The 18,764-nt window shown below is 57.3% G+C and overlaps 1 protein-coding gene across 5 annotated transcripts in view; it reads right to left on the minus strand.

Moving 5' to 3' along the window:
* Positions 1-18,764, minus strand: part of Whrn (whirlin) — an 87,855-nt gene that overhangs the window by 50,165 nt on the left and 18,926 nt on the right. For 4 of the 5 annotated variants that reach the window (XM_027949456.3, XM_027949452.3, XM_071600865.1 and 1 more), the window contains exons 2-3: positions 13,830-14,051; positions 5,938-6,063 (exon numbers count right to left, since the gene is read on the minus strand). In XM_027949456.3, coding sequence (XP_027805257.2) covers positions 5,938-6,063; positions 13,830-14,051 — 348 coding nt within the window. The remainder of the gene's footprint in view (positions 1-5,937; positions 6,064-13,829; positions 14,052-18,764) is intronic. The other variant, XM_071600866.1, reaches the window with a different exon arrangement.

Here is an 18,764-nt window from a genome sequence, read left to right on the forward strand (position 1 = left end):
ATACAGAAATATAATTAATTTGCATAGGCTGCTGTGTACCTTTTTCCCCCTGCTCAACTCATTATTTAGTTCTGAACTTTTTTGAAGATTGTTTGGAATTTTCTGTGGAGATGATCCATCTCTGCAAAGCTTTATTCTTCTCTTTGTAAAGGCTTTATTTCTTCTTTTCTGAACTGCATGCTTTTAATTTATTTTTCTTGACTTACTGCAATGGCTACAAGTTCTAGTATGATACTAAAATCTTGAGGACATTTTTGCCTTATTTCAATCTTAGAATAAAACACTTAGTTTTTCATCATGAAAAACATTAGCTGTAGGTTTCTTTTGTAGATTCTCTTCATCAGATGAAGGAAATTCCCTTCCATCCCTCATTTGCTGAGAGCATCCATCATCAATGGATGTTGAATATCGTGTTCTCCTTGGATGAAACCCACTCGATTGTGGTATATTACCCCTTTCACAGGTTCTTGGATTTGTTTTGCTCATGATTTGTTGAGGGTGTTTGCATCTATATTCACAAAGGATAGTGGTATATTAATTTCTTTCTTGTACTATGTTTGGTCTTAGTATTATGCAAAGCTGGCCTCATAAAATGTGTGGGAAGATATTCTCTCATCTTTTATTTTCAGGAAGAAACTGAGCAACATATCTTCCTTAAAGGTCTGATAGAATTTATTCATGCAAGCGTCTGGACCTAAGTTTTCTTTTTGAGTGGTCTTTTAAAATACAAACTCAATTTCTCTTATACATGTATAGAATGTATAGATTATCTATTTTTCTTTCTAGAGTTAGTAATATGTGTCTTTCAAGAAACGAGTCCATCGTAGAGTTAAGGACAAAGAGTTGTTTATAAGATGCCCTTATTACCTGAGCTATTTTTAGCTATCATCAGGAATCAAATAAACATTAGGTCATTATTTTTGTCCTCTTCATGAGGACTGCCATAAAATCAGCCATAATATGCCCTTATATTTAAGCTTTTTAAAAAATTTTAGCCATTAGTAATTACACGATACAGTTGGCATCTTAATGAGGACTAAACCAGCCATAATCACCATCATGGCGATTTCTAGGGAGACTCGATGTCCTTTGTTGCCTCTTTCTCCATTCTTTGATACTTGGTCGAGGGTCCCAGGGAGGTCGGTGGTAAACAAGGATCCTTATTCAACAAACGTGGCATGGTAACCAGGCCCCTGACCCACAAGAAAGACCAGAAAGCAGGCTGGGCAGCATGGGGCTTGTTCGCTCCAGCAGAAGTCCCTGGGGAAGCATGGGACAGGTCAGCAGGCAGGACCCAACTGAGCCAAGGGGTTCTGTGCCCAGGTCTGGACCCTCCTCTCAGCTAGGGGGACACGGTGCTGGGATCTGGGGGTGCAGAGCAATAGCTCCGCCTGCCCTGGCTCCCTCAGAGAAGACCAGCGGCTCCTCCTGTGTGATGAGTACACCTCACCGTGCCCTGGCTGTTCCACCTTCCACAGAGATGCCAGCTCCGTGCTGTGCTCAGGCCAGGATGAAGGAGGGCCTGCTCCACTTCAGGGCTTTGGAGTCAAAGTCACCTGGTTCAGGTCCCACCTCGGCCACTGTCCCTCCTTCAATCAAGAAGTATTTTCTAGGCCCAGAGCAGTGGCGCATACCTGTGATCCCAGCGGCTTGGGAGGCTGAGGAAGGAGGATCATGAGTTCAAAGCAGCCTCAGCAACTTAGTGAGGACCTGAGCAACTCAGTGAGACCCTGTCTCTAAATAGATCATACAAAGGGCTGGGACGTGGCTCAGTGGTTAAGTGCCCCTGGGTTCAATCCCCGGTACCAAGAAAGAAAGAAAAGAATATTTCCTGAACATTAGCTATGTGCAGACGCTGTCTTGGGCCAGGGGACACAGGGTGTAAGGGCACCCATCCCTCCACACAGCCATGAGCTGGGACACTGTCATTACATGAACACTGGGTTCAGAGTGACCTCCTCCTGAGCTGTGTGGGGGGTGTTCTGGGAGATGACACAGTCCGCCACTGGCTCCTGACTGGGTGCTCAGCACTGGGTGCATCAGAGGCTCAGTCCTGACAGGCCGCGTGGGCAGAGGACCATGGCAAGACCCCGTCTGCAGAGGTTCACACCCAGCACAAGTGGCTCCACCCATCAAGGTGACATAGGTGGTCCCCTGGTGCAGCCAGCACCCATGACAGAGGTGTAGAGCTGCAGTCCCCAGAGCCACTGAGGCGTTGTTGCTGCACCAGACACTCCTGGGAGCCCAGGTCCTGCTCCAGGGACCCTCAGCCAGGATGGCCTCCTGGCTCTCACACCCATCCCTGGACAACCTCGGGAATGGAGCGTAAGGCTGGGCAGGCACCAGGACAGCCTCTCCAAGCTCTGGGAGCTTCGTGATGTCTAAGGAGACTCAGTGTCCGTTTTCCTGTTGTTTTAAAAACACTTGGTCAAGTCAGGGTCCTAGGGAGCTGCCACACAAAGCACATGACCTTCAAAGGGCCGGAGGGGCGAGGCCCGGATCCCTGTGTGACCCTGGGCAGGCTGTGTACCTCTCTGAGCCTCCGCTGCTCATCTGTTAAATCCTGTTACTAATGCCCTCCACAGGGCTATGGAGAGGATTAAATAAAAGCCTATCTAAAGTTCCCAGCACAGAGTCTGACTCATAATAACTGGTTAAGAAATGGCAACGGCTATCACGGTGATTATTTTTAAATGCCACTCCATCTCTGCTGTCCTAAAAGGAACAAAAGAGGTTTAATGGCCCGTCCTTTGGTGGGATTTTCTAGGAGGGAGTGGGCACCAAGGAATAAGAGAATCCAAAGACAAATTCTGGAGGGACGTCAGCCCTCCCTGGAGGGTGGGAGACTCCCAGCTCCAGGCCGCCCCTCCCCGCCGCCCCAGGGTAAGTGCTGGGAGCCTGGCTGACCCCCTCAGTGCTCCTCCACTTAGGCCAGTGTCAGCCTGCCCTCTCCCTGGACTCAAAGTGGGCCTGCGGGAGCTAAGTGGGCCGCGCGGCTGGGAGCCAGGGGGAGGCAGCGTTTCCACCCAGGAGAGCCCCGCACAGCGGCAAGAAGCCCTATTTACAAACAAAGCCTGTTCTTGGCTCTGCCACCCACACAGCCAGCCCTTTATTCCACTTCAATATGCCTAATTCCACTGAAAGTGCGCGGCGATCCACAGGACCATCAGCCGATGCCGAGCGAGTGTGGGCAGCTGTTGGCATAGCTGCACGCCCTGGGAGGGGACAGGAAAACAGGGGACGAGGGGACTGGGAAATGCTTTACTGAGGAGGGGACTGGAGATGCAGGGGCCTCTGCCGAAGGTGGGCATTTCACGAGCAAATAAAGTCTGGGCGCAACGAACCGCCCGCCCGAGAGACTTCCAGGGAACGCTTCTCCTGCCTCGTGCCAAAGGCAAATGGCTTTACTGTGGCTGCTTCCAACATCACGAGAGTCACAAGAGTCATGAGAGTCACGAGAGTCACGAGAGTCCCGCTTGCTCCCTGCAGACACTGCCCGAGGACGCAGAGAACCAAGGGAAACTGTCCCTGCTCTAACTCTTGGCATTTTGGTGTGCTGCCTCCGAGGTGTTTCTCTGACAGCCACCTGGTGTGTGGCTTTGTGCTGTGCACATCCTTCCAGGTGAGTCTTTTCACGGCTGCAGGGTTGGACGAGGCACGTGCCCTGTGCGATCCGTCCTGTTCGTCACGCTGGCTGTCGCTGGCACCCTCTGCTCCCTGCTCTGTGCAGTCAGCCACAGTGGCCTCCCTTGCCCTCCCTTCTCTCCCCGGCGGGGGCTCAGCTTCCGCTGTCCTTTCTGCCTGAGATTCTTTTTCCTTTTTCACATAATTAGATTTGTTCTCTTTGAAATTGTGACCAAAATACCTCCTCCAAGGAGCCCTCCCAGATAGGACCCGGCCTGGCCTCCTGTGTCACACAGGCTGCCGCGTGATCTGCACCTGGTCGTTCATCACAGCTGCAATGAAATAGTTGAGTAACTTCTCTGACCCCTCGACTTCCCACCAGGACGTGAGCTCAGGAGGTCACTGTGTCGGTCTTGCTCAGCTCGGAAGCTGGGGGACAGCATGTGGCAGAGGAGTCATCAGCATTCATTCACTCACACAAGGAGAGAAGGAAGGAGGCGGCCACGGACCCTGTCAGCATGGGATGTCCACTTCCTGCTTCCACACAAAGCGGGGATCTGCCCCCTGCTTACCACCTCTCCGTGCCTACGGGAGCCTACAGGTGAAGAAGGTGGAGCACGTGGCTGGCCTCTGGCCCCCTCTCAGTCCCCCAATGGCCCCCTCAGGCCAGGAAAATGAGCAGAGGCAGAGGACACCCTGGAGGTCACCCAGCCCACTGCTCCACCGCTCGAGGTTCCAAGCAGAGAGACGCCAGCCCAGAGAGGGAGAGGCTACCCCCACCCCCACACAGGACTCAGCAGCAGGTCCCAAAGCACCTGTCCTCCCCGGCATAAGGCAACCCCCGGGATCTCCCAGGCCTGGCCTCAAATCCCAGCTCTGCCATTAGAAAGAATTTGACCTCAGGCTAGTCGGCTTAATTCTCTGAGTCCTGGTCTCTTTGGCTGTACACTGGGGACAGTAGCCCCTGCGTTCTTGCTAGGAGGGGGTGTGACGTAGTTGCTAAGAACATGGGCTTAGAGTGTGCTGGTGTGTGTTTGAATCCTGGGTCCAGCACTTCCTGGGTGGGTGACCTTGGGCAACTTGCTTAACATTGTTTCTACATCTGTCGCCTGGGAAATGGGGAAAAGAACATTCCTTCTGCATACACTGTTGCACACATGAGGTCAGAGATCACCGTCGGGTATGAAGCAGCCAGCACTGTACCTGATACAGTCTCCGCTAAGCAAATAAAAGATCCTGCCCACCAGGACCCACAGGGAGAGGAGGCGCTCAGTGCCCTCAGGCCCTGATTGACACACAACCTCTTTTTATTAACATGGGTCCATTGGAACTCACTCACCCAACAAGCACAGGACCTGTCTGTGCACTTACTGTCACGAGGGCCCTCAACGCACCCCACAATACCCTCTAGAAGAGGGACGGGGAATTGCTCCGAGGCCCCAGGTTCCTTTCTCCCCGGGCCCCTTTCCCATCTACCTCTCCTGCCCTGCAAGGCCTGGCTCAAATGCCACCCGTGCCCACGGCTGCCACTCGGATCACTGTGGCTGTGGCGTCCCTGGCATCAGGATGGAGCCCAACACTGGCTGCCACCTATTTCAGTGATCCGTGTCCTGGGTCCAGTGTCCTCATGAGCACAGTCTCCGCCTGTCTCTCAAGTCGCCTGCCCTCCCCAGCAGGGTGCTGAGGATACAAGTGAGATGGCGGGATCCAGGCTCCTTGGGCTCAAATCCTGCCCTCAACCCCCAGCTGTGTGACCTCAGACAAGTCCTCGCATGGCTCCATGCCTCAGTCCCCCCACCCCACACCCCCAGAAAAAACGGGAAATACCCAACGGCGCAGGGTACCTGAGGGTTGGTGAGAGGGCACACGTGAAGCGAATCACATGCTGGGCACACAGCTGGCCCTCTTTAAAAGGTGAGCCAACCATGTCACGTTAATAACTGTCATTTTAATAACTCACTCTGAGTCGAATGCCAGCCCCGAAGCAGCCCAGGGTGGCCCTGACCCAGCTCATGGCTTCTTGTCCTTCCCCAGGCACCATGACAAGCTCTGACGTCAGGGCCACCACAGGCCATCAACCATGTTTGGAAACAGCAGCCACGGAGGGCGAGGCTGGCCCAGGGCCCAGCCCCATGTGGGAGGCTGCCCTGCGGCTGCCCAGGCTGTGGGACAGGGGCACAGCGGCCGGGAGGGCTCCCCAGCAGGGGCCTGTCCTCAATGGGTGCTGACTGCTGGCCGAAGTCTAGGGAACATCAGCTGCAGCAGCCCCCTGCACCGGCCCGCCCAGGGCTGCGCATGCGCCGGCCCCCTCACCTTGAGCCCGCTGCTTTCCGCTTCCGAGCCGGGGTCCACACCCGTGATGTAAATGCCCAGGCCGTACTCGGCTCCCCCGCGGATGGTGAGGCCCAGGGAGCGGCCATCCCCCAGCACCAGGTTGACCTGCAGGAGGGAGAGCGGGGGACATTAGCCAGGAAGCCACACCTGGGGAGATGGCAGCCACAGAGCCCTGCCCAGCCCTGGAGGGCACCATGGGCTTGTAAGGAGCCCCAGTCACCCTGCCAGATCCCCTGGAAGGTGCCGCCCCACGGTGTCCCTGCCCCGTCCATCAGCGTGACAACTGCAGTGAAAGGGAGGACAGAGGACCTCCCAGGGTCCCCTTGGTGCAGACACCCAGGAGCACCTCAGCACGTCCCCCTCATGCTTCAGCCAGGGGCAGACTTCAGGCCTGGGGACCCAGCCCAGGCCCCTTCACCCTCCCTCCCTAGGATCAGGGCTCCGTTCAGGCTTGGGGCCACCACTACCCTGCGTCCCCAAGGTCCCCCATCTCCCCAGGGCCCTTAGGCCCCACTCCCGGGGTCTCCTGCCCGGCCACCGCCCTGATGGGCCACTTGGCCTTTCCCTCCGCACACGGGGAGCGCCCCCCAGAGATTCCCTGACACCATGCTGTTCAGGAGGGGCTCACGGTCCCAGGGGGCAGAGGGGTGGTCAGAGCACAGTGGGCAGCGCAGGGCCCTGGTCCTGCCTGGGGGAGGCGGTGGGGGAAGGGGCCTCCTGGTGTCTCAGATGAGCTCAGAGTCAGCGGCTCACAGGAGGGAGGTGGCGGTGCATCCCAGGGACATGGGATGGCATGTGTCACATGCAGAAAAGCAAGCCTGGCTCAGGACCTTGGAGGTGGGTCACAGAGGATGGCTGGGGTGGGGGAGAGTTGCACATGAGGACAGGCAGGAGTCCAGAGGTTCTGGAAGGTTCCATAACCTCTGAGGAATCTGCAGGAATGCAGTGTTGAGGTGACCGGGGTTTAAGGCCCTCCCTGGTCCCTCATTGCATGCATGTAGGTCTGTGTATTCAGGAGGTGACAGTGTGGGGGTCACTTGTGTCAGGGCCAGGGCCAGGCTACTGAAGCTCAATCCTAATGACACTTGCTATGTACATGGCCTCAGGCAAGTTGCCTCACCTCTATGTCTCAGTTTCCTCATCTGGAAAATGGGCTGATCACCAGCCACAGCGGGGCTGCCCTGAGGGCCGACCTGGAGAGCTCAGCGTCCTGCCGGGCCCGGGAAGCCTGGCTCTCTGCAGAAGGGCCTCTCAGGAAGCCCTCCCGGAGCTTCCCCAGGGCCACCTAGTCAGGTGGGGGGAGCCAGGGCCAATACTCCAGCCAGAGCACCTCCAGTGAGCCAGGGCAGGGTGCAGCCAGCAAAGAATCCCAGGGTCCCTCCAGATGCTCCTGACCTCGCAGGTGACAAGACGGTGCACAGGAAGCACAGGGCTGCGTGTGCCTCCTGGGAAGGTGCAGAGGGACCCTTGGGGCCGGGGCTGGGGGTGCAGCCTACTGATAGCTCACAGAGCCACAGAGCGGCCTCCCTGGGAACTGCCCTCACCCAGCTCCTGACCCTACCTAGGTCAGGACACCTCTGTGGCACTGTCCCAGCTCCAGGGCTCCCCGTGGGACCCGCGGACCTCTGCTGTGACCGCCACACAGTCCATTCCTCCCTCGCCCAGGATTGTGACCCCTACTCCATCACAGCCTTGGCTCAGGCCGCTGCACCTCCATGAACAGACTGCCACCGAGTTGAAGCCTTGAGAGAGCCTCGACTGGACTCCTGGGCCTGGAAACCACGGGAGTCAGTGGGGGGGGGGGGCGGGGCAGAGCCACCTCACTGTGGCCGGGAGGACCCGGCTGTTTCCTGAGGGCCAGAGCTCCCTGCGGTGCTTCCTGTCCATCTCTCTCCGTCCACCGTCCGCCTCCTCTGCTCTGACCTCCAGCCTCTTGCCTCCTCTCTCTCCCAAGGACACACGTAGTGACAGGGGCCACCGATAATCCAGGATCATCTCCCATCTCGAAAGCCTTCCCTCAGTCACTTCTGCAAAGTCCCTCTGGTCTTGAAGGCACGACCCTCTTGGAGTGGGGACCGCGCCCTCCTATAGACTAACTCTTCCCAAGTCCACTCCAGGGCGCCCAGCTGGGGCAGAGCTATCAGAGACAGCCACTGGCCGGGAAGGCTGCGGGCGGCGGGGAGGGCAGGCATCTTGGGGGCACCCTGGGGGCCCAGCGCCAGCACAGAGCACAGCCTGGGGTCTAGACCTTGGCCCCTGTGGCAGGACAGCCTCCTGCATGCTGCACCTCTAGAGCACGGATGGAGCCACGTGGCCCGGGGTCTCCCACGTGGCTCCTGGTGTCAGACCCCAGCCCGGCCCCTCCCCAGCGCCAGGCCATGAAGATGTGCACAGGGGGGGCCGGGAGCCCCGCACCTCCGCAGCCCCCCTTCAGGACCGAGGATGGAAACCAACATCCCCTGACGTGGGGATAAAACAGCGTTTATCACAGAACTGCAATGACACGTCCACCAGCCGAGGGGTGACCTACCCCGTCACTCGCTGGAAAGCCAAGCAGCATCTGGCAGGATCAGAGTCCTCTACAGCGCTGTAGGTGGAGCAGCCACAGTGCAGTGACACTGATGAGGCCACCAATAGGGATATGACCAGGTGGGTGACAGGGGTGTGAGTCCTGCAAACAGCTGCCCCACCGCCTCGTCCCCTGAGCAGATTCAGATACTGATGGATCAAGGTGATGCAGTGAGCAGAGGACCGCATGACCGCGTGTCTGTGTCCCTGGAGGGAGTCACCCCTGGCTTTGCAGAGGCTGTTCTCAGAGGGACACTAAGGGAGCCAGGGACGAGCCAGAGGACCCGAGCACGGCCTGTCTGGCCACTGGCTCAGGCGCCTGCCTCCGTGCTCTGGGGAAGGACGCCCTGGGCAGCAGGCAGGCGCTTTGCCGGCCACCTGTGACTGCCCTGGAACCTGAGCGCAGCAGCATGAAGCCGACCTGCTGGGGACACAGGCCCTCATCTGTAGCACAGAAGTGGGCCACAGCTCCAGCTCCCCGGAGGCCGGTGTCCATCAGCAGATGAGCGGATAAAGGGTGGTGCAAAGACCCCAGGCTGCCTCCTCCAAGGAAGCCTTCCCAGCCGCCTGCCCAGCCCCGGGCAGCAGATCTCCCTCCTCGGCTCCCCACGGCACAGATCCCACTGTACCTCATAGAATGTGCCAGAAAGAGTCCTCCCTGTCTGGATGGAGTGTCCACTAAGGGCACCTGCCCCTGCCTGCTCACCCTGGGGAGGTAACACAGGATGAAGGCCACGATTGAGGGCCTGCAAAGACAGACACCTGCCTCGCCCCTGGGCTCCACCTGGTCCCCGCTGAGACCTCGCCCCGTCATGACTCTGCTAAGGTGTCACACGCAGTCCCAACGTAAGGACTGAGGGGAATCACCTCCGACTGCTTCAGCGCACGGGGAGCGGGGAGCCCACAGGCCAGGAGGGGACCCCGGAAGCCTCGGCGCGGCTGGGGGGGTTGGAGACGGTTCCACCGCGGGAAGAGTACGGGAATGCTCAAAGGGTTAAAAATGCCATCTCCAGGGGACACAGCAACTGGCTCCGGGGTTCACACCCAGGGAATGAAAGCAGGGCTCCCATCTGCAGGCCCGTGACCCCGTGACCCCGTGGTGGCAGCAGCAGCCTCCACGGCAGGCGGACAGTGTCAGTGACCCAGCGCCGGCCAACAGGTGAGGGATGAACAGACGCGGCCCACGCATTGCCACAGATGAGGGCCCGTGTCCCCAGGGTCACACGACGAGACCTCCCCCGACATTAAGGTGCCCTGGGGTGCTCAGGCCACGCAGGCAGAGCCCCAGTGAATGCGATGAGCCTCCCATAGCAGGAGCCTCCAGAGCCCGCTGGCCTTTCTGACCTGGGAGGACACACACGAAGGCGGCCATCTGCGGAGCAGGCACCCGCTCAGACCCGGTGTCCTGGACTGCTCAGCCACCACACTGGTGTCCGTGAGCCCCCAGCCTGGAGTCAGTCTCCCAGCAGCCCTGGCTACAACCGGGCAGCGTTCAGCCTGAAGGACAGGAAGCTCTGACACACGCACAGTGGACACTGAGGACACTGTGCTAAGTGACAAGAGCCAATCACAGAGGGATGGACACCTTGCCCTCATCTGAGTCACCGAGAGGGGCCAAAGTCACAGAGACAGAGAGCAGAATGGTGGTTCCCAGGTGGTTCAGTTTGGACCTTAATGTCCCCCAAAGCTTGGTCTCCTGTTGGTGGTGTAGTGGGGGGGAGTGGACACTTTAGGAGGTGGTAAGAGGGTCTAGTAGAAGAAACGATGTCCCCCGGGGGGGTGTCCTTGAAGTGGATATTGGATTTTCTCTCTGCTTCCCAGCCTACATCACACACTCCGCACCAGGCTGTTCTGCTCACCACTGGCCCAGGCGACCTCAGACTGAAACTGTAAGCCAATATAAACCTTTCTTCCTTTTAAGTTCACTTTTCTCTGGTGTTTCCTCACAGCTATGTAAAGCTGACTAAGGCACCAGGGTGGGTAGAGCGGGGAGCAGGGCGTTGTTATTTAAAGGGTTTTGGTTTTGCAAGGAGAGGAGTTCCGGAGGATGGCGTCCAGCAGTGTGAGTGCATTACCAACACAGAACTGCACAGGAAAGGGGGTGACGTGGGCTCTACCATAGAGAGACTCAGAAAGCTAAATCCACCACCCCGACCCCATGTGACTTCTCTGACTTTTGAGGACAGGAGGGCCATGGGGAGCCCCAGAGCAACACAGGAGTCCTCTTCCATCTGTGGAATCTATTAACCAAGAAAAATCCTCAAGGTCAGAGGCCTGGGAACCTGCTGCCCGTGAGCATCACCTCGCTGGCCGGGGACACACAGGTGACAGAGGTGAGGAAGTGCTCCTCCCTCCCTGGAGAGTTGGGGGGACACCAACACCAAAGGCATGACGAGGACAGCTGCTCAGAGGCCACAACAAAAATTGCCAACTCGGGAAGCCATGGCCACACTCTTCTCTGCACTTCTGCAAAGAGCAGCGAGCACCCGGGTCCCCACAGGGCGCAGGGTCCCATGCTGCAAGTGTCTCGGGCCTCCGCTGTGTTCGGGGCCCAGCAGGTTCCACTTTAATTTAGTCATTTGTGTCATAAACACTTACTGAGCAACCACACAGTCCCAGGCACGAAGGAGCCACCTAGACTCAAGACCAAGGTCCTCACTACCAGGAGCTTACCTAGGTCGGGGGGCAGGGGTAGTCTACTGCTGTGTTCATTCCACAGAGGAGGAAATGGTTAATGGAGGCTCAGAGAGGTTATGCAATTTGTCCAAGGTCACACAGCTGCCAAGATTTGAACCACTCCTGCCATACTGACACTATCCCATTTAATCCCCATAATAAATCCAGCAGTGAAATTGGTGAAGACCCCTCTCTGGTGTTGTCTGGGGTACTTCCATTGGTCCTCCCAGGTGCCAGATTCTCTCAACCTCGGCCTTATGCATTCTTATAGAAGTTACTCCAAGATGCCCCGAGGGGAACTCATCTACCCTCATCCTCCCACCCACAGAATCCCAACAACGATGTCAATGAAGACACTGGGCTCAGTTCTACTTCAGGGCCTTTGCACATGCTGCCCTTGCTGCCTGGGATTTTCAGCTCTCAAAATGGGACAGGAAGCCTCCTTCTCCTTCTGGGGGTCTCAGCTCAGAAGTCATCTTCTCAGAGAGAACCTCGCTGAACACCTTCAGGCACCTCCCAGAGCACCTCCCTCTCGGCTTCCCACAGTTACTATGGTTTGAATGCATCCTTCCAATTGCATATAAGGGAAACTCAATCTGCAGATTCATATGCTAATGGTATTTGCAGGGGGAGCTTTGGAGAAAATAGGATTAGATGAGGTCAGTACAGCTGGTGTGTGGGTGGGTGGGGGCTCCCCTGGTGGCACGGGTGGCTTTAAAGAAGAAGCAGAGCTATCTGAGCTGACGGACTTGCTCTGTCTTGCTATGTGATGTCCCCTGCATGTCCTGGGGCAGCAAGAGGGCCTCATCAAGGCCTTTGGGCTTCCCAGCCTCCAGAACAGAGCCCAGTGAACCTCTGTTCTTTATAACTCACCCAGTCCGTGGTATTTGTTGCAGCAACAGAAAACAGACTAGGACACCCATGTCCCTCATCGTGCTCCTCTGTGCTCCTTTCTGGATCTTCACCTCCCTCCCCACCTCCGCTGCACCCTCAGAGCAGGGCCTCAGCTTTATCCCCAGCTCCCAGGACATGTCAGGCACACGGGAGGTGCGCCACAAGGACTGGGGGGCTTATGGAGCACCTCCCTGCTGCCACCTGCTGAGTCTCTATAAGATGCGGCTGGTGACTGGCACCTAGCAGGTGGCTTGGAGGACTCAGGGAAAGGTGCCTGGGTACAGAGCCCCACCAGGGAGGAGAGGGCTTGCCAGAAAGACAGGGAGTTTGCTGCCCAGCATGGCAAGGCTGGCCGTGAACACGACCCAGCCACAGGCAGCCCTCAGAGATGGCCAGAGAGCATGCTTCCCTGGTGGGGAGGGCTCAGGAGCTGCCCGGCTTGGCGACCTTGAGGAGGCCCAGGTGCCCGCAGACCTCCCAACAGCGACCAGAGGCCGCGGTGATCTCCTGAATGCTGCCTCTTGAAGGTGATCTCCTGAATGATGCTGCATCTTGACGTTTGAGCAAAGAACACCAACGCATTAAATAAATGTTATGGTCTCATCCACAGGAAAGGGAGAGCGGAGAGAGTCTCCAGGGGAGGTGCCTGGCCTGGAGCCCCAAGCTGGGCAGCTTCCTGGCTGTCAGGATCCAGGTCCTAAAACAGCTGGGAGCTGGGCAGGGGTTACATTCCTGGTCTGGGAGCAAGGCACACAGCCAGAGAGAAGGCTAAGACCTCAGGGACCCAAACGTCTTTTTCCTTTATTTAACAAATAGTCCACTTGTAGGGAGAGGAAGGCTCGGTAGGGGGCATTTTTTGATGCCGCTGCCTCCTCCTTCAGGTGACAATACTCCATGATGTGCTGGACAAGCACCCCTCCCCCAGCTGGTCCTGCCAATCAAAACGCCTGGCATCCCGCCAGCCAATCGGGTGTCCCACCCTGGACTAGGCCTCTTAAGCGGAAGGACACAGACAAGTCTTGGCAGAGATGCAGATGCTGCTCCTGCAGGCAGTGCCCTTGAGTGCCCCAGCCTCACCTCCGGGCCTGCCCACAGCCTTCTAGTACATTCCTCCTTGGCAGGAGTTGGCTCAAGTCCCGCTGCCAAAGCTTCCCTGAGAGCGCGGTCAGGGCGGTGGCTGGAGGCCTGCGGGCACCTGGGCTTCCTCGAGGTCGCCAGGCTGGGTGCTCGCGGGGCCCTCCCCACCAGGGAAGCATGCTCTCTGGCCATCTCCGGAGGGCTGCCTGGGGCCTGGGTCAGGTTCGCGGCCCGCCTTGCCATGCTGGGCAGCCATCGCTGATGGAAGGACACCGCCACCAGCTCTCTCTCCTCTCCTTTCCCAGGAGCTGATCTGGAACCTGGTGCACCAGCCCCCCAACCCTCGCAGGGGGTCCGTGCCCTAGTGCCTAGTGGACGGCGGGAATCTAGATCCCAGGGCCAGTCCTGGGCCGGAGCTGCCCATCAGACCAGACTGTCCATCCATTTGGCTACAGCAGGGAGAGAGACCCTCATGACATCCCAGTCCTGGGGGCAGCTCAGCCTCAAGAAACTGAGGAGGAAACAAAGCCCTTCAAGAGGGACTCAGGGTAAGGACAAAGCCCCGGCCCAGCCCCTGCCCCTGCGGGTCACCACTTTGGGTTTGGGAGGCGCCTGTCCTGCTGGGCATGGGCCCCACCCAGCCGCCTGCAGCTCACCTTTTTCTCATCCCCGCCTTGCAGGAGGCAGAAGCCACTCCTCCGGTCACCCTCCGGCTGTCTCAGAGCGCTGCTGCCCTGGGGGTTGGGCAGGCCCGAGGGCGGGGAGGTGCTGCGGCCCTGCGGGTCCACCCAGGTGTAGATGTGGTTGGTGACATAGCCCCCAGGGATGCGCCCCGCAGAGTACACAGACAGCACCAGCTTCTTGGAGCCCTTCAGAGCCTAGAGAGAGAGGGGGACACATAGTTAGAGGGAAGGGAGCACTCCCCCCTTGCCATTAGGGAGACCTTGCTTCCTCTCAGGACCCCACATGGAGGAGCCATCCAGCCCCCAAGTCGGCCTCCCTGCCCCAACATTTACTTTTGGCCTGTAGAAATGGGGACACCTGCCTCTCCCCTATCTTCAAGCGGACCCAATACAAGAAATCTGATCTCCTGGGATACCTGCAGGCAGAAGCTGCCCAGCAGGCCCAGGCTGCTGTCCCCAGCAGGGCCTGCTCACAAGGCCGGCCTCTGTGCACTTGGACCCTGTCTGATACGTAGGGCCTGCTGCGCATGGACCTGCAAACTGGGGTTTGTGCTGAACACTTGCCTCCCCTCTGGGCGTCTGGAATGTGGGGGCCGGCAGAGAGCCCCCTATAAAACCTTTCTAGGGCTCTCTAACGAGTTTCCTGGGCAGGCAGCACTCCACTCCTGTGGGCACAGTCTGGTGCTGGAGGAATTAAGCCTCGTGATTCACCGAGGGAGGACCCTCAGGAGCCTGGACTTCCTCTGGATTTTGCCAACGTGTCTCTTCCTTATGCTCATTTTGGTTTGTTTCCTTTCGATGTAATAAATATTAGCCCTGAGTACACAGCCGCCAGCCACCGGTGCCCACGGGTTCTGCGTCCGCAGATTCAACCAACTATGGGCCAAACATATTTTTTTTAAATGGATCTGTACTGAACCGGTACAGACGTTTTCCTTGTCATCATTCTCCAGACAATACAGAGTAACAACTACTCACACAGCATTTGCACTGTATTGGGTATTATAAATAATCTAGAGATCACAAAGCACGTGCAGGATGTGTGCAACTTGTGCAAAACAGACGTAAGCATCAGTGGATTTTCATATCCAGAGGGGGTCCTGGAACCCATCACCCAGAGACCCAGGGACAACTGTGTATTCTGAACCCACTGAGCCTTTCTAGTTAATCACTGAGTCTGGGGGTGGTCTTGCCAGTAAAATTCTAGGTGAGAGGCAAATGAAAAAAAACATTGATAATAACAATAGCTTAATATTGTTAAAGGGCCTGCGGGTGTTGGGTGCTCCACCCTGCATCCACATGTACTATATCTCATGAAATTCTCAAGGGATCCAATCTTGGGTGTTGGGAGTGGTCCACTACTTGGATAGATATGGAGGGAAATCACCTGCCCACACAGCTAATAGGGGCTTCCTTTCCTACAGCTACTCATTTTGAGTGTAGACACCATCTCTGTTTTTTAAAGGCTGGGTTGGAACAACCACACAGGGTGATAATCCTGAACTCTAGGCCCTGGGTAGAAGCTGAGGTCGCCATATTGCTTTCCCACAATGCACCTGGAGCGGTGATGACGATGCTGACTCCCAGGCAGTCGCTAGATGCCAGATTAACTGCAAGCGCACCCCATGTTAGGGACTGAATGTGTGGCTCCCCCCAAATTCCAGTGTTGAAGCCCTACCCCCGAATGATGACCATTTAGTCATGGGACCTGTGGGAGGCAGTTGGAGTTAGCTGAGGTCCGCAGGGTGAGGCCATCGTCATAGCAGAGAGGGACCAGAGTTTGTTCCTGTCTCCTCTGAGGACCCAGGCAGGTGGCCATTTGGAAGCCGGGAAGTGGAGCCAACCACACTGGCACCCCGAGCTCAGACTCCCCGTCTCCAGAAATGGTGGCAAATAAATTCCTGTAGTGGAAGCCGCCCCCACCTCTGGCACTTTGTCCTGGTGGCCCTGGCTCCCTGGTGGCCCTGGCTCCCTAACCACCCGCAGCTGGAGGCTCTTTGAGTCACTGAGGACATAGACACATACTGAGATTTTATGCTGCCATAAAAATCGTATCGACAGAGAGTTTGTAAAGCCGTGCACATGTGATCTATCTTAATGTTAAGTGGGGTCAACTGGCTACAAATCATGTCGCATGGTATGGTCTCAGTTATTAAGAGAAAGAAAAATCATACGGGGGGGGAAAAAACCAGGGAAGTCCCGTGTCCGCGTTCAGTGTTTCTCTGTCGAGTGGGGCTGCGGGGGATGATGTCTTGCTTTTCCTGCTTCTCCATAGTTGCCACATGAGCCACAGCGAGGGCACACTGCTTTCAATGCCACACACACAAATAATAATGTGCCTTAAAAGGAGGGCCCCTGGGCTCTCAGCACACCCCCCGCTGCCCGGGGCTCTCCAACTCCCAGGACCTGGAGGACAAGGGGACCAAGGGCTGAGCTGGAAGAGTCAGCGGGGGGCCCTGGCTGTGTGCAGGGGGCTCTGACGGGCAGGCCCCTCCCAGAAGAGGAAAGACCGGCCCCAAGGCGCTGGGTCTCCACTCGCAGCCCTGGCCTGAGGTGGTAGCTCGCCAAAACTCTGCTTTAAAAAAGAATTATTTTAAGACGATAAGCAGGGAAAGATTTAGTGTTCTTTCGGCATCCCCAGGGCTCCCCCGGTGGAACAGTCAGGAAATCGGATCTCTGTTAAGTTGGAGATGCAGGACAGAGGAGCCTGAGACCAGGTGTGCTTGTGCCGCGGTAAGGTGGGCACCAGGGCGTGTGGCGTTGGCAGAAGCTGGAGGCCACCGCATCCTGGGTGCCCCACACGTGTTCCTGACCTCCCTCCCCGCCCACCACTCCCTCCTCCACAAGGTTTTGACTCACTTCTCTGCTGCTGCTCAAATGGCCTGCCCCCTCCTCTCCCTCTGAGGGACACTAAGAATAAGCCCCATGATTCATTCAACCAAGGCTGGCGGAGGGCCTACTGTGTGTCAGGCCCACAGGGAACAAAGCAAGCAGCCTGGTGAGGGACAAATACCACCGGGCACACAGTAGGTCCTGATGACGCTTGCAGTCCCTGAGAGACCAGCATTGCCCAGCACACAGTGGGTTCTCATGACACTTGCAGCCTGGTGAGAGACAAAGCTTTACCTGTCACATAGTAGGACCTAAGAAAAGGCTGGTCTGATTAGGTAAGAAAGTAAAGAGTTCCCCCCACAGAAATGGGAACCCCTAGGGACATGTTGTGCAGCCACAGTGAGTCTGGACAGCTGTGCTGGAGTGAGAGCAGGGAGCGTGGAGGGAAGAAGAGACCGAGGGCCATGAAGTCAGGCACTTCCACCACGAGTAGGCTGCGTGCCCCACAGGCAGCACCGTGAGGTGGGGAGGGACGATACCCATCTGTCAGGGGTGAGGGTGAAAGGAGGTGACAGGCAGGAAGTCCAGAGCCTTGCGCACAGTAGGTGCTCAGCAGAGCCCACTCGCCTGTCTCCCGGGGAGTATCTGCACGGGGGAGGGGAGCTCAGATGCCACCGGGGAGCACTGTCCCAGGAGTTCAAAGGGAAAGTGGGGGAGAGGATGCAGCCACGCGCAGCGTCATTTGTATTCCTTGTCATTTGTATTCCTTCTCGTGGCCACAGCGGAACCCTCTTGGTCAGTGCTATAAATAGGCTGGCACAACCTTGAGAACCAGAGGAGGTCAACGCCTTTGATGAGAACACCGTGGAGAGCGGCTCTGCAGAGGGCCCACGCGCTGCCCGCCCACGCCCAGGATTTTACAAAAGAGGACTCTGAAGTCCCTAGAGGGGAAGGGACACAGGAGGCCAGCCCAGGGCAAGCCCCTTCCCCTCTGCACCTCGGTTTCCCCGTCACAAGCCTTCGGGGCTGGAAAACCTGCCACTCACTCAGCTTAGGTCACTCTGGAAGGCCCGCTGGCCACTCTTCTTTGAGGGTAAATGTGGCCTTCTTGGAGGACAAGGACGCCCTCTCCCGTGTTGCCTGTTTGATTTCGCTGGCGACTCTGCAGGAAGCAAGGTCCCTGAGTCAGCACTTTCAACACCCAAGCGGGCTCAGAAGATGGCCTGGGCCCCCTGGACTCCGCGGGAACGCCCCTCCCTGCTCTTTAATTTAACTACAACACGTTGAGCGTGGCACGCAGGAAAGGAGGGGGCCCCCCTGAGAAGCCGGGTTCACCTTCCCACCACCTCCTGGCCTCGTCCATATTCACTACTGCTTCTTTATTTAGAGGGCAATAGGAGGAGGGAACTTCTAGAGCAAGCTCACTACTGCCTCTCCCCACCAGCCATCCGCCAGGCTTCTGCTACCCCGGCCACCCGGGGAACTGCAAGGTCCCACTCGTGGTCAGCTGTACCGGGCCACTCACTGTACTTCCCTGGTCAGCGCGGGCCTCCATAGCAGGCTGCACTGTGCCACTGGCTCGCAGGTGACCTGGGGCTGCTAGCTCCCCTTGCCAGGTCTTGGTTTTGCCCTCTAGCAATGACCAAGTGGTACTTAGTGATCACTAAGGTCCTGCCCCAAACAAAACTGCTGTATCTCCCTGGCTCAGGGAGCCTGATGTCAGGGTCTTGACAGCAGAGAGATCAAGGCCTTGGAGACACACAGGGATCAGTCTCAGGCAGGCCTGCATGTGGGCTGGGCCCGACAAACCACCTCAGCCTTCCCCATCCCAGGAGTGAGCTCCAGGGACTGTGTGGGCCACTGCTCCCAGGTCATGGACCCAAATCCTTGGATCTTGTCCAAGACCCGGGACTCTGAGGTTCAGTATCAGTTGGGAGGGGGCCATGGAGATCTCAGGGGTAGCAGGATGCAAACCCCAACTCGGCACCTCAGGGGCAGCCGGGGACCTTCAAAGAACCTGAAGGCCAGGGGTCAGTGCCCCCCAGTGGCACTATGGCTGTGCCCTTGCTCTGTAGA

This window comes from Marmota flaviventris, chromosome 13 (genome assembly GCF_047511675.1).
Source record: "Marmota flaviventris isolate mMarFla1 chromosome 13, mMarFla1.hap1, whole genome shotgun sequence".
Classification (NCBI taxonomy): domain Eukaryota; kingdom Metazoa; phylum Chordata; class Mammalia; order Rodentia; family Sciuridae; genus Marmota; species Marmota flaviventris.